Source organism: Manis pentadactyla, chromosome 4, assembly GCF_030020395.1.
Source record: "Manis pentadactyla isolate mManPen7 chromosome 4, mManPen7.hap1, whole genome shotgun sequence".
Classification (NCBI taxonomy): domain Eukaryota; kingdom Metazoa; phylum Chordata; class Mammalia; order Pholidota; family Manidae; genus Manis; species Manis pentadactyla.
Genome location: NC_080022.1, coordinates 16,032,586 through 16,059,643, shown reverse-complemented (window position 1 = coordinate 16,059,643; position 27,058 = coordinate 16,032,586). Strand labels below are relative to the sequence as shown.

The 27,058-nt window shown below is 36.8% G+C and overlaps 1 protein-coding gene and 1 pseudogene across 2 annotated transcripts in view; one reads left to right on the top strand and one right to left on the bottom strand.

The window, feature by feature from the left end:
* CDC42 (cell division cycle 42) overlaps positions 1-27,058 on the bottom strand; it is a 40,007-nt gene that overhangs the window by 4,033 nt on the left and 8,916 nt on the right. For both annotated transcript variants that reach the window (XM_036914620.2, XM_036914618.2), the window contains exons 2-5: positions 11,113-11,267; positions 8,759-8,831; positions 2,568-2,677; positions 2,248-2,445 (exon numbers count right to left, since the gene is read on the bottom strand). In XM_036914620.2, coding sequence (XP_036770515.1) covers positions 2,248-2,445; positions 2,568-2,677; positions 8,759-8,831; positions 11,113-11,217 — 486 coding nt within the window. In that variant the 5' untranslated portion in view covers positions 11,218-11,267. The remainder of the gene's footprint in view (positions 1-2,247; positions 2,446-2,567; positions 2,678-8,758; positions 8,832-11,112; positions 11,268-27,058) is intronic.
* Positions 18,648-19,217, top strand: LOC118926992 (60S acidic ribosomal protein P1-like; annotated as a pseudogene).

Sequence of the window (27,058 nt, the reverse complement as noted above, 5' to 3'; positions counted from 1 at the left end):
AAGTGCCAGCCCCAGACTACCCCAGGTGTTCTACCTCCACCCTACCCCCACCATGACACCCCAGAAATCTTTAAATATCCTAAGCAGAAATCTTTAAATATCCAACCTAGCACTAAATTGGACATATATTCCATTAAGTACAAAATAGTTGAGAAATAACAATAAGTACATAAAAAGAAGCAAAGACGTGAAAAAATTTTCTTCTATGCCCTTGACAAAGTAGAAATGCTAAACAAAAGTTAATGTTCCCTGAAATTATTCCTACACATCTAGGAGCAAACTCTGGTAGTCAAATTTAAAAGCAAGGATGGATGAAAAAGGAAATGTACTTTATAAAAATATATTTTTATTTTATGACTATATGAAACTAGGGCATCCCTTAATAGGAAGCAAATCCTTTCTTATTGACAAAGATCAACTAATTTCCTGCAAAACAAAATTAATCTTTATTTTTCCCCACACGATCTGATTATTATATAGAGTTCAGTTTTAGAGGAACCAACAAAGAGAACCTGGAGTCATAAAAGTGCTACCTCCCAAACACAACCAGTGACCCCATGTTCTATCTTCTCTTTTGAGTTCCCAAAACTTCAAAATCTGGTAAGAAAAATGTAGCTGCTAAGACCTTTTCAAACTCCTGTTCACTGCAAAGTGTCTTACTATAAAAAAAATCGTATGTGGAAGCATCCAATTCTCTGAAATTAGCTTCACCGCTGACCTAAAACTGAGTCTACATGGTCTACTGGCCTCCATTTTCCCCAAAAGCAACCTGTATTTAGAGGACGGGGTATGCAGCAGATGCACAGTTATAATGTGACAGGCATGTTCTACATAGATCCTTCTTCAACGCGCGCGCGCGCACACACACACACACACACACACACACACACACACACACACACACACACGCGCTTTTCTGAGGATGGTATCAAAACACAGAAACAGCAACAAAACATAAAAGCATCAGGCATTTTTTAACTATCTCAGGCAGTGTGCTGTGTGTGAGGAGATGTATTATCTTCTGAACTTTTAAGTATCTGCTTTTACAAGAGAACTGAACTGTCAAGGAAAACTAGGTTTGGGAGAATAGTATTAGACCTTGAAGTTATCCTGTGGAACATCCAGCTAAGCATAAATCTTTAAATATCCAACCTGGCACTAAATTGGACATTATTAAATTATGTCTAGGCCCTACAGACAAAATCCCTCGTGCACACATAGTATGTAATTATATGTGCCATTTACTTCAGCATACACATGGTCAAAAACCAAGTGTTTTTTCAAAAATTGAGTAAGAAAGAAAAATTACCTGAAAAAGTAAGCATGGTAAATTTAAGTGGGATTTAGCATAATTAGAAGAAACCTCTACCCTTCAGCCCTGCCCTGTTTTATTAGGTGTGTTTCCTCACTGTTTCCACGTCAGCACAAGAGCACAAGCAGAGAGCTGGGTGCTAATTATTTCAGCAATTCTTCCCTTTGCCCCAGGACAGCTCCAAGGGGTGAAAGGTCAGTAATTCTTCCCTTTGCCCCAGGACAGCTCCAAGAGGTGAAGGGTCAGTAATACCAGGAAGGCAAAGAAGATGAAACCGCACAGGTCAGTTACAACTCTCACTCCACATCCTCTTTACTGCTCCCTGTCTCGGAATCTGATGTTCCCATCAAACTAGGAGAAGAGTTCCAATTAAATTATTCAAAAGGGACCAAAGATAAGAGAGGACCCCATGAGGAGAGAATGGGAACAGAGACACTATAGAAAGCACACCTGAGAAATAGCCAAGGCAGCTTTACCTGATATGAAAGTCTCAACTATTACGACTAACTCTCTATCCTGGCTCAATTACCTCAGAAACAGCAGGGCATCAGTTGTCAAAATTGACACAATCAGATATATTTAGAAAATGTATGTGTCCTTGGGTAGGGGCAGGGGAATCATTCACATACTCTCTTGCAACCTTGTTCTGGACCTTCCCTTTAACTTTTTTTTTTTTTAAACACAATCCCTGACCACTACAAATGATTCTGTACAACATGGGAACTCACCAACACAAAACTTTGCTTACGGGCTAGTAATTTTCTCCAGACACAGTGACCTCTAGCAGAATAATATACAGTCTGAAGCTGGTCAAAGTCTCCTTGGGCATCTTTCTTGAGCGCTATGGACCATTGTTAGAAAAAACCTTGAATCCTAATGCTCTAAGAAACTACTACTCAACTGTAAATAAACACGGGGTTCCACACAATCCTCACCTGCGTAAGTGCAGAACACTCCACATACTTGACAGCCTTCAGGTCACGGGCCAGCTTTTCAGCAGTCTCTGGAGTGATCGGCTTCTGTTTGTTCTTGGCAAGTTTCTCAATTGTAGAGGGGTCATCTCTGAGATCAATTTGGGTCCCAACAAGCAAGAAAGGGGTCTTTGGACAATGGTGAGTTATCTCAGGTACCCACTAGGGAAAACGTATTTTAAAAAATACACCTGCATTAATCCACAAACCTCTAAAGCTATTTACAAGTCAATAAAAGTATTGTTGAAAACCTTTTTCAGGGCAAAAATATCTGACCAACTCACCTTTTCTTTCACATTTTCAAATGAGGATGGAGAGACCACTGAAAAACAGACTAGAAATACATCTGTTTGTGGATAACTCAGCGGTCGTAATCTGTCATAATCCTCTTGACCTGGGGAAAAGAAATTGGAGTAATCAGCAACTGAATTTTGGTGCCCTCATAGTATTAAAATCACTGGTCAATCAATAGGTTAAGCATGCAGCTACCAGCACAATGATCATTAACAGGAAAACAACTTATCCAATGAAATGTATGGCTTTGTAATATAATATTTGAGTAATATTCCCACTCAGCAAATTCTATTTAATATTTCAAGCCCTCAGAACGGCAATTAATTTGTTCTGTATTAATTATTTGCTTTATTACCAGTTTGTAGCTTTCAGTTTTTGTGTCCATTAGCAACCTAACAGAAATGTAACAAAAACAATAAACTGCTGCTAAAGAAATGGTTAAAAATCAATCCTACTCAGATCTGGTTAAGAAATAATTACAGTGAAATCATCTAATGAAACAAAAATCTGAGTGAAACCCAGCTGACAAAATCCACTGCCAACCATGACTACCCAAAGCAGGTTTATATGTTTAGTTAATGTGTGCATATAAGTCCAGTATCTGAACATGAAAACATCTAGAAAAAAATAATTTGGCAAGAATCAATGGATGCCAAATCTATGTGGGAAAAGTTCTGGTGAAAAGGACAGTATTTGTAAGATCTTAAAGATTGTTTATAAAGTGCAAGAAGAAAAATACAACTACATTGTGAAGAAACTAGACATCATATTGACTGATCAAAATTATCATCACCAATGAGTGGAAGATGAGCACCCGGTGCCTCTAGATTTATATCCTGAGGACACACCACTAGTATAATATTCCAAACAAAATAGCCTAACCTGAATCTAATCATGAGGAAATACAGACCAAACTCAAAGTGAGGAACATTTTATAAGGGAGAAGGGAGAGAGGATGAGCTTGTATAAAAATGTCATAAAAGACCAAAAAAGGGAGCTGAAGAACGGATCCAAATTAAGAGACTAAAGAGACATGACAACTAAAAACTGAAAACAGAAAAAACTGGATTTGGATCAATTGACAAAACTGGAATACAGATGTCAGATTAAAGTATTATCCTATCAATGTCAAACTTCCTGAAGTTGATTACTGTTATACAAGAAAGTCTTTGTCCTTAGGAAATACGTACTTATTCAAGGCTAAGTGGCTATGATGTACGCAACTTACCTCAAATAGTTCAGGGGGAAAAAATTAATATGCCTATTATGTTGATAGAACAAAGCAAATAGGGTAAAATATTAACAACTGGTTAATCTGGTTGAAGGGTCTATGGGGGTTCCTGGTACTACTCTGTAGACTTTAAATTATTACCAGGTAAAAAGGTCCATACACATTTCCAGAACTATGAGGGGAGGGAGGAGCCACAAGGGAAGGCTCAACACTCCAATGTCAAAGGGAAATTCTACGTCTTAAAAGAATAACTACTTAATGCCAATGAACTACATTTAAAAATGGTGAATTTAATGTTGTATCTATTTTAACACAATAAAAGTTTTTTAAAGGGGGAAAAAGGAGAGAAGTATTTGTATGCCAGTGAGCTATTATTTCACTATTGTTGTCAGGACTGAGAGAGAATGCAAGAACTTAGGGTAGCTAAAACATGCTAATTAAAGATGTAACTATTATAGCCACTGAAATAGTAGACAACGAAGGTATCTTCAGGACAGTACAGAAAGTAAATAAAAGTTACGGGAGAAGTCAAAATGAAGGTGACATAACAAAACCACCATCAGCCCCTCTAACAGTTACTGAATACAACGTGCTAGAGTCTGAGTCAAGAAACTCAAAGGTACGCATTTAGATGTGTAACTTTCACTTCTTACATTATAATGTATAATTACAGCTGTGGAAGGGATTGAAAAGGAAATAATGGACCTAAAGAAAACAAAATCAGCCGAACTCCTGAATAGTTCTCTCATTCTAAACTGCCTGAACTCTAACACTAGCTGGAACTTTGAAGCTTCACATACCAAAGCTCTAATTAAACAACAAGACAAAAAATAAACTTAAAAAGAAGATAAAACTGTTCATCAAGCCTTGTAAACAGAAATACAGATGTTCACATACCTTTTCTCAACCTATTCCCTACACAAATGGAATATATTTCAAAAAAAATTAAGCCTGACATAGATTAGAAAAGCTTCATTTTTAGTCATTCAGGCCTCTATAATCAGTATGAGCATCAAAAGCAGATCCAAGTCTGTATTCCTGTGCAGCAAGCACTTGGAGCATCTAAATGGATGTCCCAAGTTTTACATGCAACCAACCTTCTATTTAGATGGACTGGTGGCAGAAAACAAATTCAGCTATTCTTTTTGAATACTAGGTCCAAAATAGTATTGGTCAGTCCATTTATTTGTAACAAGCCCTCAAAGCTATAAAAATCTTTACCTTTCCCAATAAAAAAAAAAATTGAGAAGTAAAACTGTTCAATAAACAAAATTGTAGGCTACCTTACCTCTACTTTTCTACAAGTTCTACATTTAAGGAGATAGGATATGGTCCCTTAAAATAAGCATGATTCTTCATTACCCAAGCATAAATTAACCAGCAAAAATTTATCCTCCAAGTATGTCACAAATAGCCATTATTTCACTTGTGATAGAGGCATAATAATCACAAGAATGCAAATTAAACATTTTGTAGTACTGACCACTACAGAATAAAACCTAAGCATTTTTCTACAACCAATTACTCAAAATTAAATAGCACTTAGTGAACCTACCTCATCTATGCCAAGGGACTTAATCATAAATAATTTTTAACATCTTTTAGCTCAGGAGGAAAAAAAATTCCAAAAATGGGGACACTCTGGAACCTGAGATTTCTACCATGTTATGTATAACACCTGCCATGACCTAGACTATTGCACGTTATTACTGAAGACTCAAATCCTATAACTACCCCTCTGGAAGATTCTGTAAGACCACAACAGACCAAGAAGGCTATAAGCATCTCTACTAAGACCACTGTCATTCTCAATAATGTAACTGATTATTAACTGTAGAAAACTGCCAGACACTAGAAAACACCTCGCTGAAAGGAATTAAAAAAAAAACAAAAACAAAAAAAAACAGAATCAGCTAAACCAGGTCAACTGCAACACTATGACTTGTTCTGAATATTATTTATTTGTGAAGGAAGACAATTATTAGCTGTGTACCAAAGACATCCCAGTCACTATGCTTTTTAATATGCAGTGAAGTGTATGAATCACAAATACACAGCTCCTGAGTTTTGACATGTCTACACTTTTTTTAAATGATTATTTGTCATTCAATCTTCACAGCACCTCAAAAAGGAAAGTATTTTAAACATTGTACATTTCAAGGTAATTCAATTAAGCTTCACAATTAAGAGGCTCGCCAGCCATCTAGCTAACTGGTCTGTCCAGCTAATTCCAAAGCTTTCTCCTTTCTATTACCATGGTAATGCCTGAAATGACTGAGTGACTGTGATTACAATGTTTAAAATTCAAAAGTGAAGATATGTGCATTTTTTTGTACAAATGAGAAAGAGCCTATGAAAAACATGTCAAGTGAAAAAAACTAAATATAGAACTCCAAATATAATAGTAAAACATATGCGGAAATGAAGAACAAAATAACTGTGGAGACTCATTAGCCAACTATTTAGTGTTACAACCACAGGCAGAAATAAAGCCATGAGAAAGAGGGAAGGTCCTATCTCTGGTCTTAAATGATATTTAAATATATCTGTAAGAGTTGCAACCAGAGATGAGATAAGAATATTATTTTAAAAATGCTTTAAAGGAATACTATAAAAAGAATTCAGAACAAAATAACACAGTCAACAGATTAAACAGTTAAAGGAATTCAGAGGCCATCCCAGTAGGAATGAAAGCTTTGGCAGAAAGAAACTGAGTTATTGTCATGACTTGAAGCAGGGACAGGGACTCTGAGATTAAGTAAGGCCTTTGCAGAAGGATATGAGTGTCTTTTAAGCACATCAAAGACAGAGACTCATTCTGGCTGCCTACAGGTCCTAAATTTCCAGTGCCTATCAAAAGAAACCCCACCCACTTCCCCAACAACCTGCCTGGGATGGTAAAATCATTTCCTTAGTGATATCTTTTAAGCCCCAGAAAGATTCAGAATCTAACAGAGATGAAATAAATCAAAGAACATGCCCTATTAAAGAACAGGATAGATTAGCTTTCTGATTCCAATTGTAAATGTGTAATTGAGTAACTGATCTTAAACCTGGGATTTTTTGGTTGAAAAATATTAAGAATTGTAGGAAGGTTGGAAATGCTACTGTTTAAGAGAAAACATAAATACAGGAAACCACAAGTTACCAGGTTTACTAAGGTCATGTATATAAAACTTTGAAATGTTTCACTTCTCGGGTCAAGCAAACTGAATTGCTTAAAATAGAAAACTGATACATTAAGTTTATAAATGCAGTTTAAGGTGCTGTTTAAATTTTAAACTGTTGTAAATAAGGCTGATTATAATTAAAGTCTTGTCACCCTAAGTTAAATAAACCAGTATTAATCAAAGGACGCTTGGCCTCCTTGAAAATGATTCATTAAAACTGGCTGTTTTAATAAAAAATTTATTAAGTTGTGCAACTAAATTTAAAGCCTAACCTACTCCAAGCTACTTATGGAAGAGAAAATATCTCCACACAAAGACTTGTATAAAAATGCTCAAAGCACTGTTACTCATAATAGCTTAAAACTGGAACCCAAACTGGAATCCATCAACTTATATGTGGATAAACAAATTGTGCTATATTCACAGAATACTACTCAACAATAAAAAGAAACAAACTACTGACAAACACAGCATAGATGAATCTCCAAAACATTATGCTAAGTGAAAGAAATCAAACACAAAAGACTACAGACTACATATTGTATGATTCCACTTATATGAAATTCTAGAAAAGCAAAACTATAGCGACAGAAAGCAGATCTGTCATTGCCTGGGGTCAGGTCAAGGGAAGGAACTGACTATAAAATGAGCACAAAGAAAATTTTTAGGGTCACCTATCTTGATTATGGTTTAGGTTACATGAAGGCAGCAAAATCAATCAAACTGAACACTTAAAATGAGTGTATTCTATTTTATTATATTTTAATAAAACTAAAAAAAAAATACCAATTATATACTGATTTGAAACTTAAAAATAAAATTTTAATTTTTAAACCCAAGTAGCCATAAAATTGTCTTCTCTCCGCATATAGAGTAACTCTAAGGGCACAGAAAAATATCCCACTTCTCATGACATATATGTCATTATTTTATTTTCTTTATTTTCTAAGTTTCCTCTAATATACCACTCTTAACAATTTTTCATTCATAAAAATGTTAAAGACCAAAGACACCATTAGAAAGCCACTGATAACTAAGCCTGTTTACTACTGTCTCTCCATTTCAATCTTCCAATCAAACCTGAATAGTTCCTCAAGTGGGCAATATAACTCCATAAGAGCACAATGTCAGCTGGCAGGCAGTGAGAGGGTAAAAAAAAACTCATAAAAAGCAAAAAGTTTAGAACTCCTACATACTAAAAAGATACCTTTCTGAAATTTTCCTTTGACTAATTGAACTGTTAACAAACTATAGAGAGCAAAGTCAGAAATTAAGATGTGCAGCCATCGTTACAATAAGGAGGAAAGAATACAAAAGAACTGGGTATACTTAAGGAAGAAAGTAATTTGTTTAATTTGAAAAGTTGACCATAAATGTCAATACTGTTAGCTAGATAACAGTACTGGTTCACCCTTAAAATATTTTTAGATGTAGTATAAAATAACAAGCTATCCATATAAGAAGTTATCTGTACATATATAGACACACATACTTATTTATATAAGCCTTTGATTTCAGACAGTGATAATATACTTTGTCTAATGCACTCTCTCTCACCCTGCTTTATCTCCTTCTACACAGTAAACTCCTATCTGCCATTCCAGGTCTGGGATAGCTTCCTGATCAAGCACTGACCATCGTGATAATGAACCCTTTTAACTATTAAAAAAAGAAACTGGTCTGCTAATACATTACTTTCCCAAAGTATCCAAAAAAGACAGACAACCAGCAACTGTTAGAGTTACAGACCAAAACATTACAAAAGACATCAAGTTTTCACCTGCAGTATCAAAAAGTCCGAGGGTATACGGCTCTCCACCAATCATTACTGTGACTGCATAGTTGTCAAAAACCTAAAAACACAAAAATACAGTATTGTTAGTGTGCAAGGGGATGGTCAAAGTGGAATAGGACAATTCTTAAGCTAAGGCAATGTTTCCTTCCTCAAACTTAATTCTTTCTTAGTCCATCTTCCTTATATAACCAACTTTTCTTGCAAAAAGTGACAAGGTATGTTCTGGGATGTGTCTGCCACTCACAGCAGTGTGGATAAAAAGGCACAGATGAGTTAGAGGCACCAAATGAGCAGAGTCCCCTACCAATACAAAATGATAACTGTTCAAGTTTGAAACTTTTGAGACAGTTGCTTTAGCTTACCTCAATGTTCACTCTGATTTCTAAGAAATTAATTCTTCACAGACTATTTCCTTTCAATAAAGAATTAAAAATTCCTAGATTCATGATAATCTTTTTCCTTTTAGGGTTCAAGGTCGGGAAAGAAAGAGAAACAAGCCCATTAGAGGGTCAAAAGAAGTGTCCAAGAAAGGGCCGGCAGATTATCTGTTGGGATTTCATAAGTAAAACTTACATTATTGGGTACAAACCACCTGATCTAAGATACTTTCTTTGATTGGACACTTTGCTTGTAAATAGACCATAAAACACATGACAACTTGGTACATACTAATATTGCTTGTACTACATTATTTGTGAAAATAGGAAGTAATGAATGGTGCTAAATGGAAAACAAATTCATGGATTCCTTTGAATTAACTTACAATTCAGACACAATGCTTTCCAACTAGAGGAAGGTCATTACATTTTAGGATCAGTCCTGCTTAACCTTCCAGCTATCTTACTCTAATTTTCTGGTTCATGTTTTAATGGGTTGGTGGGAGCTTGTTTAAATGTAAACAAGAGTGGAAGTAAGGGCGGGGCAGGGGGTGGTAGTTAAAGTAAGTTCTTGATAAAAAGAACAAAGAATGTACTGAATATAGTTAAGCTCTCAAGCCATAATTGTTACTTCCTTAAGTCATATATAATCCTTTTCCAGAGATCTACAAACTTATATATGAAACACCCACAAGCCCACCTTAAAAAGAACACCTAATAACCAAAGTCATAAAACAGACTTGGAAATCATGTTTACAAAAAAATAACTTTAATGGATCCAAAACACAAAAAAATTAACAGATGCCCTCACTCTGAAACTAGATCCATCTATCTTTAAAAGTCTTCTACAAGTCCTTTTCAATCTCAGAACTTCTTTCACTTACAATGTCCCCAAATGGGCCAACTCAAAAATATGACTTTGCATTCAATTATACCTTCAAATTCTCCCCCTCCAAGAAATCTAATCTTCATTCTTCCTAAAGCCTTGGGACATTACAGACGTCAATTCCAATTAAATGCTACTACCAAGTCTTTAACCTGCATTCACCCTCTTAACAATGCTCACTTCTCTGAACATTAACCTAAAGTACTCATACATTTTCTTCCTTTTTCCTTCCAAACAATACTAGTCCCGTATTAATCATACATAGGTTTTTCATAACCTAAAATAGCTCACTTAACAGAGTTGTTGCCAAGCCAGGCCAACTCTAGCTCCCCTCTCACCACTAAATGGACAACTACACTTAACATAATTATACCACTGGGTTGGTCAAACAACCTGGGACACACACTGGCATCCCAAACACATCCTTTCCCAAGTGAGTATAACTAAATAACTTGGTCTCTCTCATTTCCTTAGCTTTGTTGTTCCCATTTTCCCTCTACTCTTCTAAGGAGCTGATAAAAAGCATTTGTGGGACAGGAACCCCAAAGGCTTCTGTTGGTGTTCTCATCACAAAAACAGGTCTTCTCTGTCCTTAAAAGCCAGTTTGGAGCTCTAGTATTGCTAAGACAGCTCCATGAGATTCTCTTCTATTCCCTAAGGAGAGTAAGGAGAGACACATACTACTTTCTCTGAAGTTTTAAGACCCCAAAAAGCATCCCAGAAGACCTCCAAGCACTGATTAATCATTGGCCAATATAGCAAAAAAAAGTCACCTCATTCCAAGATGTAGGACATACTCCTCCAAAATGAGACCACCACTCTTTAGAGTCTTGTCTATTGGAGTTTTGCCTCCCAGCACTTCTTGCAAACCCTTGTGTCACCCCTTCTGACTTTCCACTGATTTTTTCAGCTGTTTAATTTTAAAGTGTACATAGTTTACCCATGAGAAGTCAAGATCTTTAAAAACAGGAAACAAAGGCAGACAACAGAAAAATTTCAGTACTCACAAGGAAAGTTTTCAAAAGGATAGCAAATTATGATACATTTCACTAACAGATGAAAGCCTTTATACTTACAGTCGGTACATACTCAGATGGAAACTTGTTTGTTGTGTAAGATATCAGGAGGCATGTTTTACCAACAGCACCATCACCCACAACAACACACTTAATTGTCTGCATTGCTGGAACAGTTTTGTATTCACTTTAAATATTTCGAATTCAATGATGACCTACAAAAAGATTAAAGATGTGTGTTTTATTTATTTGTACTTACGGGTTTTTTTCAACCAGCAACAGGTTCACTCATTCAGGCAAGAACAGAGCTAGCACCCCCAACAACTATGGCTGAAAGAACCTAAAAAGAGAGTGACTTGCTCGAAGTCACAATAACAAGAACCAATTTTTAAGTTTCTGATCCCTGGTTGTTTTTAACTTCTCAAGTGTTTTTTTAAAAGTCCAAGGTAAAGAGCAGCATATTTCTTTTTATGATGAACGAGAAAGAGGCTATTTCAGAATGAATCCCATGTACTATGCCAACTATTATATTTTTAAACCTTTCCTTCAGTTGTATGTGTACATACATGTATGTGCACAAGACTATGATACAAAGGCCACTGCTTTAAAAAATGGTCTCTCTGTCCAACCTTAGAGCTAGAGTCACTCAGGCTATAACTCACAAGCATTAGAGCACAACTACCCTGCCACCCCCAGAATAACCCCTTCACCATAATAGATGAGCAACATGAGGACATGGACAAAGATCAGAGTGATCCCTGGTCTCAGCAGCTGTTTAAAGCACCAGGTTGCCTAGTTAGTAATCCAATATTCATGACATGAAGAGGTACAAACCTACATTTTTACAATGGAAGTCAAATCACTCTAAAGCATACTGTGGGTAAAATTTTATTTCCAGAATCTCTCACCAGGCTTTAGTTTATCTCCATTATCAATAGGCGTTCCTAAGGGGTGGAGAGTAGTTCATCTCCATATCAATGGGTAATTACCTGAGCAACCGAGAGCTTATCTGAACCTGAGAGGTTGGGGGGAGGCTTCACTTGCTTCTGCCAGAGCAGGCGAGAGGGGCCAGAACTGCAGTTTGTAAGAAATAAACGGATTTTAAACTTTATTTCTCCCTTTGATTCGGTTTTAGAGGTATTTTGCCCCAGGATTTCCTCTCCCCAGAGTTACACACACTAACTTATAAACAGAATTACTTTAGCTTCTCTCACTGCAATTCTCCATTCTAAGAAGTTACAGATGACAAAGGCACCAAAGATTATGTTTCATCAACTCTGAGATTCTTATTTTCACATTTAAACATCTCTAAAATCAGAACTTATCTTTAACTGAAGATTCCTTACAATCACGATGAGCATTTCCCCACACTGACACCTACAAATATTGAGATAAATGGTATTTTAGAGACTGCAAAAATTTTTAATTTTTCTGAAAGAGTAAAAAAGAAACCCAAACAACCCCCTGTATATTCTACCCACGTTTTAAGATAAAGTCCCATTTCAATTATAATCTTGAGAGGACTACATTTGTTGGCTAGAGCTTCCACCATTCTAAACATAAAATGTCACAGAAACATCTAACTATGGGTTGGATGCCATGCCTATGTGCTCCACAGCACCCTGCACAATGCATAACCACAATGATTTATAAATACCTGTTAACATCTCTGTATATATATTAGGAGTGAATAACCTACAGGAAATATTTCTTGTTCCTCATCAAAACCATTAGGAGTCTATGGAGTACTAAACTATTATAGAGAACTATGCCAGAAGAAGTCTTTTACTTAATAATCAAGGCAAGAAGAGAAAACAGGAATAGTTGTCTTCTCATGGTTCCTGAGTCCAACTCTGAAAAATAGGCAATGCTCTACTAAAAAAACAACAAAACAAGATCATCTACAGAATTTTTCAATTCAGAGAGTTCTGACCATTCTACAGAATATTTTCCAGGTACCTACACATTTATTTCAAGTTCAATTTCTGTACCTTCTATTTCTTCTGACCATTACTACCAGCTGATTTTTTTTAATGTAGAGTTTAATTATAAACATTGGACAGGACGTAATGTTTGATCACTGGGGCAGAGACTGCTAGTGGTCTGCCAATTCTTCCTCTCTTCTTTAGTAATAGAACTTTCTCCTAAGCATAAGTAAAGACATTTCCTAAATGCCTTCATAGCTAAATGTGACCACTGTGACTAAGTTCTGGCAAATGGGAGCAGACGTGGTGGATGCAACTTTCAGGACTAGCCTTAAAAGCAAGGGACGTAGTCTCCAGTTCCAGCCTTTAGGCTAGAATGTAGATGTGATGATGGGAGCCAATGCAGTCATACTGAACCACTGGACAAAAATTACATGCTAAGGATGAGTAAAACAATAGGAGGGGCCAGCCCTGGATTGCTTTCCAGGACTTTTACACAAAAAAGAAACTTCTCTCTCATTAAGCCCCTAGTATTTTGGATTTCTCTGTCTTAGCAGCAGAAATGAAATCCTAATTATTATATTTCACAGACCCTAGAAGACAATGATTTTGAAATACATGCTAAATTTGTAAGTTAAATATGGGAGAAAATGTCTTAGAATCAGTAAAATTTCACTAATATTTGGATTTATCAAGTAACTTTACAGTATGCTTGACCCTTGGAGACTTTGTCTCAAAAACACCTAAGATAAATGATGTTTTGAAATTTAAATTGTGGTTGAAATCAAATTGTCATCCCTAGATATGAAGCTACTTAATTTATCCCCTATCTGATATTCACTTTTAAAACTTATAACCCATATTAACAAGCAAATACAAAATCAACAGGCCATTTATAAAATTGAAGTTTCTAGTGAAGAACAGCTCTAGTTTCCTGACATTCTCATTAAAATTCCCTAAGGCATAGGAAGAAGAAATTGAGAACAAAAAGTTACTGTGATTACAGCCATGAACATGACTGCCACATGGCTAAATCAGAAACTATCACACTGTGATAGAGAAGGTTAGAGCTGGTCTAAAACATTCAAAGAAAAGCTACAATTAATAACCATATTAAAGGAGAATAAGCTAAATCTGATTCGAGCTGAATTCCTTTTTTATATTATAGATATATTTGGAAATTCCATCAAAATGAACTCTTCAGGGGACCATGAACAAATCATAGCCTTAGAACACTGGTTCTTTATGAAGTGGAAAACTTAAATGTGGTAACTACTGATACCACTAAGTATAAGAAAATGTTACAAATGAGATTTTTCTGGCCACCAGGAAACTTACAACAAAATTTATATTAGGAGAAATCTACAATGTAACTTAGAAACAAAGGCAATGTTCCAAACTGGCACATCGGTTTTATCCTTTGAATGTGCAATTTTTAAAAAGTATCTCTGCATTCTTAAGTATAAATTCATTACAACTGAATGCCAAATTTTCTGAGCAAGATATTTAAGATTTTCCAATGTATGGTAATGGGTAAACAGAATTTGTGTAAGAAAAATGTGCTCTGCCTACAGTCAGGCTAGATCATTAAATAAACATTACTACTTTAACAAACTTTTTTAAGTCTGTGTCTCTTCTGAGTCAGAGAACAGCCCCCAGGCCAACCAGGACCCCCTTCTGTGTCCTGCCTAGTAAACTGAAAGAATATCCAAAATACATAAACTTAATACATAAGCAATAATAATCCCCCTAACTTTGAGGTCAGGAAAACTCTAGGTTTTCATCTCTGCTCGGCATTTACTACGAACGACCTGGGCAAGTTTCTTAATCTCTTTTTAGCCCCATTTTCTCATTTACAAAACAAATAATTATATCAATACCTTGCACAGTGTTATAAAGACTAACATAAAAGGACCTCAGAGGTCGTGGTACATACTCAATATACATGAATTCCTCTACCAAGCGTGCCTGTTAAATCAATCCCACCACATTTGTTTTCATCCAGTGAGTCAAAATTTACACCATACTTTCTTCTCTTTGGTGGACTATTGTCTAATCAAGACTTTTCTAACTTTGCATATAGTAGGCACACCAAAAAACACAGGTTAAGATGAACTGAATATATTTGCTGCTATTTAGCTAATGACAAAAAAAAAAAAAAAAAAAAAGAAATCCACCTAAATATTTCTTCTTCACTTGAAGACTCCTGTATTCTTTATTTCCCGTATTGTTTCTGTATCTACAGAGTAATCCCTAAAACCAAGTTATCTAACAGGTGCTAATAAAAGAATTTAGGTATGAGAATAGACCCACCCTATCTCTTTCTTTATACCAAATTAAATACTTTCTTAGTTCACATATCATTGCCTACATGCAAACTAATGAAAATCTGAGTTTTACCTTTTAATACCCTTTTCCTGTATGCTTTAATTCAGCCTCTAAATCAGCAATTCCAAAACGTCCACCTCAGACCACTAGAGCAGAATTACGTGCAATGCGTTTATTAATAACTCAGATTCCCAGGCTCTCCAAACCTAAGAAATCAGAACACTCTCAGTGTAACTCTAATGCACAATGAAGTTTGAGAACCACTGTTCTATATAGCAAGATAAGGCATACCAGTAATACAAGAATCTAAGCTAAGACAAACATTACTGGCATTTTAGGTCTCCTAGAAGTGAGTTTCTTGAAGTAGAATCCAAATTATCAATATGAATTAGCTCTATCAACCCTGTATCAACCCTATACCAACCAGGCATTTTGTATATTTAATAATGAAAAACTCATGTTGGATAGACACTGAGAGATCATGAACCAAGATACTTCAGAGGTCAGAGGTGCTTCAATAACTGGTTCAAGTTCAATCTAAAAGTGTTTCTCAAATAAGTGATATAAGCAAACACTTGCACAGCACTTACTATGTGCTACACAGAGTTCTAAATATATTACACATACTCATACATTTCATACTCCCAACAACCCTATGAGGTATGTACTTTATTATCCCCATTTTACAGGTAAGAAAAGTGAGGTTCACCAAGAATGGACTAACAGTTACTAAAGGGTAAGGGACTGGGGAGGCTGGGTGGGAAGGGAGGGACAAGGGGGAAAAAGGGACATTACGATTAGCAGACATAATGTAGTGGGGGGGCATGGGGAGGGCTGTACAACACAGAGAAGACAAGTAGTGATTTTATAGCATCTTACTACACTGATGGACAGTGACTGTAATGGGGTATGTGTTGGGGACGTGATGATGGGGGGAGTCTAGTAACCATAATGTTGCTCATGTAATTGTAGATTAATGATACAAAAATAAAAGAAAAGTGAGGTTCAGTGAACTTAAGTAACTAGGCCAAGATTACTTAGCCTATAAATGATACAACTGGAATTTAAACCCAAGCAGTCTGTCAAGCCCTTCTTAAACACTATACTATACTACCTCTCCTGAGAAATGACAATAAAAACAAACATGATCACTGCAAATGGACTGGCAGCTATAGACCAATGACAGTTATCAGCACTGGGAAGAGGAAGGCAAAAGGAGAAGAAACAGAGGTAAAGTTAATTTCCGGTTTCTTCACCCTGCAGACAACCAGTGAATTTTACTGGGGAGAAGGGAAGCAAGAAGAGACAATTAGTAAGATAAGAATTTGTTCTTCCCCTTTCTATATACCCACAAACCTCCCATTTCTTAGGTTTCCTGACCTGTCGGCTCAGCAAATTATTGGAAACTGGTTGTGGGTCTCCCATTAAGAGCACTGGTTCAGAAGTCACACTGTCTCTATCACTCTGTGCAGCCTTAGGTAAGTTATTTAACTTCTCTGTGGCTATTTTCCTTTATCTAAAAATAAACATTGTAATACCTTTTTCACAGGGATAAGCTGACTGAATAATACATGTAAAGAATTTAAAACAGTGCCTGACATACAGTAAATGCTTAGTAAATATTAGCTACCACACTTGAATGATTGAAGGCACTTTTAGGTCAACGTACATTTTAAACAGCAACAATTCCAACCCACTTGGAAAGGAGCAAATGATTTATCTTATTTCCAAAATAATTATAGTACTCATTGTTATTACTACAAATGTAGTAAAATTTAGAGCCAACATTACAAAGGTTGTCATTTCAGAGTCAAGTTCCACTTTGATTATGACTATGCTTCAAAGCATTTGACTTGTATTATTAATAATTTCATGTATTAAAATTATCACCAGGTGGCCCACAGATGGGGAGGAAGCAGGCAACCAGGGAAGACTTTGGTTTTGCAATATATACAATGCCAGTTTTAACAACATGAAGGAAAGCAGACCAGATACATTTGTATATCCTATGTTAACTTCCTTTTTAAACAATGTCAAATCACTATGGCAGCAAAGAGGCTATACAGTACCAATTACCTACCATTTTGCTATCCACACTGGCTATTTTGCACCAGTAACTAAACACTATCCCTCTTGAATGACGAAGTTCATTTATACCAGAACTTAGAATTTGGGTTGACAACTTAAAAGAATAAAAAATGATTCAGCCAATCTTAAGGAAAATTGTAAAATACGGTTTATCTTCTACACCCTTCCCATTACCTATCACTCTAACAGACAGCCATAAGAAAACCCCTACCTCCTCATTTATACATGCTTTGAGAGTCCATTCACCCTTTGGGAATCTCAGAAGTAAAGCCCCTTTAGTTTTCTAGGGTCCTTGATCTCCAAATTTGAAGAGACTATGGAATCCTCACTTCAGAGTCATTATTATTGGCTGGCTGCCAACTAAACTCTACCAGGCAATCCAGTCCCTGGAGAAAGGATTTGTATGAAGGAAGAGGAGGCTTCCAGCTACAGATGCCTTATCTTCCCATGATTCATTCTAGGCACAAGGCATAAACAGCATATGTAAAGATTTGAGATTAAGTATTACTAATAAAAGTGTTTGACAAAAATGTATACTCTCAGATTATCATATCCCTTACAAAACATGTCAAATTTTAGTAGTAAACAATGTAAATAAAAGTCAAATTTTTTGGTAATTCACTGTGGTAAAACATATGGTCTAGTCCCTGAATTCCTGGCATAGAGCTCCTAAAATTCTTGGCATTTCCTAAATGACAGGCATGGCGTGTCTCCTTCATTCATAATGAACCTCTTCCAACACACCAGTTTATGCAAATGATGATTTAGGGTGGGACCCTAGGTAGTCTTCCAACTAGAACTGCTCTCCAGAAAGACCTCGTGATTAGAGGGTTGGAACTTTCAGCCCCACCTACCTACCTGGGTCGGGAGGACGGGAAATCCCACTGGAGACTGAGCTCTGGGAAAAACTCTTCTTGAACGAGACTTGGAGAGCTTCCAAGTTAGTGAACACAGAGATATGCTGGAGGGTGCCACGCCTAGGCAAGGCAAGGAAGCTCTGTGTCCCACCCCTCCCCAAACTTTGTCCTATGCATCTCTTCCATTGGACTGTTCTTGAGTTATATCCTTATTAATAAACCAGTAAATACAAGTGTTTTCTTGAGTTCTGTGAGTCACTCTAACGAATTATCAAACCTGACGGGGGTCATGGGAACCCCCAAATTTGTGGTTGGGCAAAAAGAAGGGTGGATAGCTTGGGCACCCCATCTGTAGCCGGTGCCTGAAGTAGAGGTAGTCTTGTGGGACTGAGCCCTTAAGTTGTGGGGTCTGCACTAACTCTGGGAGTTAAGAGTCAGAACTGAATTGACCAAAGTGATGTCAGAAAAAAAGACACCGACCCCTTTCCTCAGTTGTGGCTGAAGTGTTCGGTCCTTCCAAGAAACTAAGGCCAAGTTAGGGTTAGGCCCTCACTTCATCAGGTGACTAGCACCAGGCCAGCAGCACCTACAAGCACTCACCCACAAAATGGCCTCAGTCTCTGAGCTCACCTGCATCTACTGGGCCCTCATCCTGCACAAGAATGAGGTGATGGATGAGGTAAGGGTCACAGAGGATAAGATCAATATCTTCACTAAAGAGCCAGTGTAAATGCTGAACCTTTCTGGCCAGGCTTATTTGCAAAGGCCCCAGCCAATGTCAACATCAGAAGCCTCACTTCCAAAGTAGGGGCTGCTGGACCTGCCCCAGCAGCTGGAGCTGCAAGCAGCGGGAGGTCTTGTCCCCTCCACCACTGCTGCCCCAGCTGAGAAGAGAGTGGAAGCAAAGAAAAAAGAGTCTGAGGAGTCTGATGATGACATGGGCTTTGGTCTTTTTGACTAAACCTCTTCTGTACCATGTTTGATAAAAAGCTGAACTAAAAAAAAAAGGAAAAAAGATAACTGTATTCAGGCTAACACAAAATACACTAAGAGTAATGCTGTTTTCACTTGAAAAACATTTCCCCTGCAGTAACCCATTTTCATACTTAGGATACAGGACAGAGGCACTATAGAGACCAAGAGAATGACAAGCCTGAATTTCACAAGCCTTCCATACCTATCCAATGGAACTGGTCTGCTCCAGGATTAGATACAATAAAATCAGCGCCACTTTTCTCTATCAGATCCAGTCACTTTAGAGCATTCCTTTCGCTCTAAGTTTTAACAGCAAGTCTAAAGTAAAATTTTTAAACACCTATTCATGTGGCTTTTTAGGAACCCAAAGTACTCAACTACAGAGATGTGTCCAACACATCCACATGTATGCAGGTGTTCTAACACATCATCTTGTTTGGTTCTGAGTTAGAACATACAGGAAAACCAAAAGAGTAAGGCTGACCTCACATGTTCAACGAAAGATATGGTATTGTTCAAAGTCCTACCCAAAAATCCTACTACACCTCCACCATAGTCACCTTTCTTCCCAAAAACAACATATTATAAAAGGAATGTTTTCAAATGTTGAAATGTTTGGCTTCAAACAAAATTTAAGAGAACTTAATTATATCAGTTCACCCAATATTACTTAAAAGAACCAAATTAAGAATAAGAACTATTTTTTAGAATTGGACTATCCTCATAGGCAAAAATCTCTTGAATATAGACATGAGCAACTTTCTCCCAAACGCATCTCCTCGGGCAAGGGAAACTAAATCAAAAATTAACAAATGGGACTACATCATGCTAAAAAGCTTCTGTACAGCAAAGGACACCATCAGCAGAACAAAAAGGCATCCTACAGTATGGGAGGATATATTTGTAAGTGACATATCCGACAAGGGGTTAACATCTAAAAAATATAAAGAACCCACACGCCTCAACACCCAAAAAGCAAATAACCAGATTAAAAAATGGGCAGAGGATAGGAACAGACACATCTCCAAAGAAGAAATTCAGATGGCCAACAGGCACATGAAAAGATGCTCTACATCGCTAATTATCAGGGAAATGCAAATTAAAACCACAATGAGATATCACCTCACACCAATTAGGATGGCCAACATAGAAAAGACAAGGAACAACAAATGCTGACGAGGATGTGGAGAAAGGGGAACCCTCCTACACTGCTGGTGGGAATGTAAACTAGTTCAACCATTGTGGAAAGCAGAATGGAGGTTCCTCAAAAAACTAAAAATAGAAATACCATTTGACCCAGGAATTCCACTCCTAGGAATTTACCCTAAGAATATAGGATCCCAGTTTCAAAAAGACATATGTACCCCTGTGTTTACTGCAGCACTATTTACAATAGCCAAGAAATGGAAGCAACATAGGTGTCCATCGGTAGATGAATGGATAAAGAAGATATGGTACATACACACAATGGAATATTATTCAGCCATAAGAAGAAAACAAATCCTACCATGTGCAACAACATGGATGGAGCAAGAGGGTATTATGCTCAGTGAAATAAGCCAGGCAGAGAAAGACAAGTACCAAGTGATTTCACTCATCTGTGGAGCATAAGAACAAAGCAAAAACCTGAAGGAACAAAACAGCAGCAGACTCACAGAACCCAAGAATGGACTAACAGTTACCAAAGGGAAAGGGACTGGCAAGGGTGGATGGGAAGGGAGGGAGAAGGGGAATAAGGGGCATTACTATTAGCACACATAACGTAGGAGGGGTGGGGCACGAGGAAGGCAGTGTAGCACAGAGAAGACAAGTAGTGATTCTATAGCATCTTACTATGCTGATGGACAGTGACTGTAATGGGGTATGTGATGGGGACCTGATAATGGGGGGAATCTAGTAACCATGATGTTGCTCATGTGATTTTATATTATGATACCAAAATAAAAAATACATCTATCCTGGGGCCAAAAAAAAGTCTGTTTAGCAAAGGAAAAAGAAAAAAAAAAGAATTGGACTATCCCTCCAAATGAACTTACCCCATCATTTTGCAAATTACCTAGCCTAAACTCAAAAGTACTTGCCCCAAAGCCAGATAGTTACTGTCCATGTATTTTGACATCCTTTTCCAACTCTTTAGACTTTAGGCAAATACAGAACAAGCCATATAAGGACAATTCTTTTTTAACTTTATAATTTGTTTTCAGAGTCCTCAGTAAACAGGAAATAATCTTAGAAAACATTGGCACTCATTCAAAAAGTCAAAACAATATGGCTGCTGCTCAGCTATTTACCTTAATTAAAAAACCAAAAGCAGCTTAATATAATCAGCAGTTTGCCTCAGTTTTCAATAATAAATGTATCCATTCCAACTTGAAAAATAAATTAAAATTGGAATCCTGTAAAATACCTTTCAATTAGTAAAAAGTAGACAACCCTTTGTTTCCCCCATGAGTCTCTTGTGTTTCTACACACCTTGCTGGGTATGTTAAGAATGCAAGGCCCTGACCACTCTACCTAGGCCATGCCATAAGGTTGTGTAGCAAACAACCTTAAAGATACAGTAGCATCTCCCTCTGGGGGCTGGCTTCCTGCTATTAAATAGTGGGTTCCCCAAGCCCAGTCAGTGTTCCTCAGCTGTGACACAAACCCACTGTACCTCCCATTAAGTCCTAAGGGCAAGGTGAAAGAACAAATGAAGGTGAGCACACACACACGTGGGCACAAACACAGCACGTGATGATCTCCTGCTGCTAGCTGTGCCTTAAGTTTTGTCTCTGATCCAGGAGTCTCCTATCTTCTGCCAGAACCCATAAAATAATACCAGGATGATATACTAGTTTGTAAGGAGAGTAAAATGAAATCCCAGATTCTGTTTACTTGATTGACTAAACTTTGAGAGGTCAACATTTTGTTCCGAATTTCTTTAATGAAAACCTAGCAGCTTGTCAAGAATAATCACTAGAGGCTAGGTAAGAACAGCTGGTCTTAAATATTTTATTCATTTCCCAAAATTTTTCTTTAGAAAAAATCCTCCTGAAATCATTTTTAAGATTTTTTTCCTACTTCTCCTCCTCACTCCCAAGCCAGCCAGCACATCTTCTCTAGAAAGTGATTGGTTATTTTTTGTTCCATCTTCTAGGTGTCTGTTCTCATAGGAAGAAGTTAGTGAAGGCCAGAATCCTACCATCAAGAAAGGTGGTAAGCAAGATTGTTCCTCACCATGAGCATATAAATAGGAGAGAAATTATGTATTGTTCATTTGTTTTGCTTTAAAATATGAGGCTAATAACATTTTTAAATTTTCAAAAAACAAACCTTATTTTCTTTCCTATCTTTTGAGTAGCTGTGAGTAAATTTATCTCCCCCCAAAATTCCATTATTCACTTCGAGAATTAAGTCATTATAGAAATTTAAAATTAGGACAAGGTCTCCATGGCAAATGTCCAAGACCCCTGCTGTTACTCTCCTGATTTTTGATGTGCAACTGGCAGACACTTAACCAAAACATAGTCAAAGAAATCAGGCTAAGTAGACTACAGCAGAATGTAAGTGATAACAGCACAACCACAGCTTGACTGCTGGAAAAGATACTGGAGTTTTTCTCCCTCTCCCCTAAATGCACTTTCCAGATGTTGCAGAAAACAAGTATCTGGACAAATACATAACCTCAAATTCTTCATTCATCTCTCCCCCACAAAATGGTTGCAAAACTCCTATTATCTCCAGCTGCCAATTATATTAATTAATGCATGTAAAGTGTTGGATTACAAATACTAAGCACTTATTAAAGCAATTATTCAAGTTCTTCCATTTTCTGCCCCTTGTGAAAGAAACTGACACACGTTCTAAGATCAAAACCTACCCGAACGAGTAGAGAAACAAATCCCAAATTAAGTGGCTATGTGTCTGTAAGATGACAAAAATGACAGCAATGCTCATAAAATGAAATATGATAATTCTATGTGGCAAAAGACGTTTTTGGCAGTGCTAGAAGTTTGTCATGTCAGCTTCATTTTTAAGAATGACTTCATTCCAAAATATGTGATCCAATGAGAACGCAAGTCCTTATTTTTACTATAATGTTGGGTTTTATTCTTCCTCAAATTGGCAAAAAAATTAAGGGATGCTAGCCGAGTCACCATGTGACAAATAATAACATTTAAAAATCCAATTAATAAATATTTAAATAAGCTATATAATTTTTAAACTTAACATTTCAAACAATTTGGAAAAATTTAAGAGTATGCAGTAATGTGTAAGAGTACTAAGTATTTGATAAGAGAATGGAAATTATAGAAAGATTTTCCCTCAAAACAGTTGAGACTTGTAGATTTATTCATTCAACAAACCTTTATTAAGCACCTAGTGTGTTCCAAGAATTGTCCTGTAAACAGCCATATCCCCCTCTACCTGGAACAATGTTCATGTTCCACTTGGGGCAACAATACTAAAGTAAGTATACAAACAATAAACAAATACACAACATCCCCCTCTCCCACCCGGCACATGAGCGTGCATACATACACATACACATAAACACACACACACACACACACACACACACACACACACTGTTCCTTCATAACATTAGTGTTACTGACACCATTATATGCAATTTAAGAAGAGACAAAACAACATTTCTTAATCATACAACAAATATTTATCAAGGCTCCAATATACCCACAGAAGACCACATACAGTAGCAGCCAAGCACAGAAGCTTTCAAGTCAAACAGCCCTAAAATTCATATCCCCATTCTTGTGTGACTACAGATGTTACTTAATCTCTTTAAGACTTTGTTTCTCCATTTGTAAAACAAAAATGGTATTAACATCATAGGTTCTAAGAATCAAGTTGCTCCTCTGTATAGCACTTAATGCTCAAATATGAGCTCTTTTATCACTGTGAAGGAACTCAGATAAGTAATTTAGAATCTGATTATCTACGCAATCTTGACTAGGGGGTTCCGTTTAAACTCCACCAAAGTACTAAGTGAAAGCCAATCATGTACTTTTAAAAACCAAGTATGGTTTTACATTAAGACATAATACACAAGGCAAATTTTTGCTTTCAAAACAATAGCAGAAACAGTAAGAAATAAGGCTTCCATATCTAGGATATACCTGCCAAAATTCAACATGTACATTTTTTGATCTGGCAATTCATTTCTAATACTTTCTCAAAGTATTCAAAGAAGTAGGCATAAAATATTAGAGGCATAAGGATATTTACTGCAGCCTTGCTTGTAGAAGCAAAAGACAAGAGACTGCCTACATAGGCACTAACAGGAGAATGGTATAATAGGGTCTAATACAAAGAAATAGTACACAACTATTATTTTCAAAAAATGAGCTGTAGTGCCTGTTAGGGACTGCACTGTGTCCCCCCCCAACAAAATTGTTATGTTGAAGTCCTAACCCCTAACCACAGAGTATGACTGACTGTATTTGGAGACAGGGCCTTTAAAGAAGTAATTAAGGTAACAGAGATACCTAATCCACTAGGACTGGTGTCCTATAAGGAGATGACACAAACAAAGAGGGAAGACCCAGTGAAGTCAGCCATCTATAAACCAAGGACAGAGGCCCTCAGAAGAAACTAACCCTGCCAACACCTTTATGTTCAACTTCTAACCTCCAGAACTGTCAGGAAGTAAATTTCTGTTGTTTAAATCACCCAGTATATGGCAGCCATGGCAAACTAATTCAGTGCCAGTATGGAAGACCTCTAAGGTATGTTTTTAAAAAGCAAGGTGCCGAACAATGTGCATAATGTGATAACTTATACATCTGAGTTTTATATGTATATGTGAGCTGAGATATATGTACAGACAGGTGCAGAGACTATTTGCAAAGGCACGTATCTGCTAGATAACAGTGGCTGCTTCTGGGAAGGAGATAACATGTCTGGGCTGGGGAGACTTTTCATTGTATTCTCTTTTGTGCTGGAGTGTTCACCATGCGCATGTAGTATTTCCTTTAATTTTAAAAATAAAACTACCTACTAAAATGAAAACATACCCAACAATTAATAAAAACACCATCAGCAAACCTGATCTAATAGTTAACAATCCTACTAAACCAAACTCACTAAAATCCTTGATCTATTTCATGAGCATTGGCAGTTTTTTTTAATGCCCTGCACTTGTATTTTAAGAGCCATAAAAACATTCTTTTCACTTATCTCAATGATTCTACTTCATTCTCTTAGTACTGCAATATAAATCACTTAATTAATCTATTACAATTAAACCATTTGTACCCCTTTTAATAAATAATTTCACTTAAGATAATTTATCCAAAGTGAAGAAAACACTTTATCAAGGAACAATGGAATGCTTACATTAAAAGTTAATGCAAGTGAAAAATGATTAAGAAACAATACACCACAGTATAAAATGCTATACATAATAAAAATAGTTGTGAAAATTACCAACAGAATAACAATGTTATTAAAAACATATACTACCACTATTAAAAGTTTGTGTTCTGTAGTGATTTTACAGCATCTTACTACACAGATGGACAGTGACTGTGAAGGGATATGTGGGGGGGACTCAGTGAAGGGAGGAGCCTAGTAAACATAATGTTCTTCATGTAATTGTAGATTAATGATACCAAATTAAAAAATTAAATTAAATTTAAAAAATCTGTGTTCTAATGTGTAAAAAACAAATGCAAAAAAGCTGGTGAACATGCACACACACACACACACACATATGTGCGTGTGTGTGAGAGAGAGAATTAAAGAACAAGAGCCAGATCATATCCAACCTTCACTGCACTGGGACTCAAGTTAGGACCTAGAGCACGTTACAATAGGCTTCTGTTATTCCAATAAACAACTCTCTATTAACTATAAAAGTCAGCAAGGTATTTAAATGCCTGTTATAGTACTACAATGGGTAAGACAGAGATCCGGCCTTGAAAACATTTCAGTGATTTACTGACTGCTTACTCTGTGCCAAATACCATGCTAGATAGACTGACATACCTCACCTGGTATATCTGGCTGGCTATAAGCAGAAGAGGCTAACACAACTGTAGTAGTCTGACTGCTACAAAATTACACTATGAACTACAAGACCCAGAGATTTTCCAAAGAGCAATAAATACGGGAACGTACTCTAGAAGAATGCGAGAATAAATCTGTAGTTTGATGGACTATCAGAAGAAAAAGCACAAGGAATGCCAACCTGCAAAATCGAAGTAACACACAAAAAAACTACATGAGTCCAAGTCATAACAGATGCTGAAAGCTAGACAGAGTTGTTTTAATGTAACCTGGGTGGAAAGCAGGAGGCTGCCTGCCATTTCTTTCCTATCCCTGAACATTTTTGTTTGTTTTTGGCAGGGGCAAAACAATCTTGCACTGTATTCCAACATGGACTATCAAAGGTAACCAGGTAAGAGTAAAGGGACTCAGCTAAGAAACTAATAATCCAAGACTTAAATGAAGGACCTGCACTAGGGTAACAGAGAGAAGAAATACTTGACCAGTTTGGGGGTCGATTTGTTTAAGGAGGTGGTAAATTACAAGGAAAGTTCTTAGTTTGAGAAATTAGAATATAGGTTTGTATCACAGACAACTACATAAATTAGAAGAAGAAACCTTAAGGTCAGGCTGCTGTGTTCTTAAAGCACTCTTGTAAGAAAAGATGCAGAAGAACAGCCTCTTCAGAAACAGTACACAGCCTTTTGGTCCTAAGTCTATCAAGAATAAAATCATGCGCCAGCCTGTATGAGAAATTCTACATACAAGCACACATTTGCAGCAAAAAAAAAAAAAGTCACAATATAATCCAGGCAACACGCACTTTAAAATGGTAAGAAC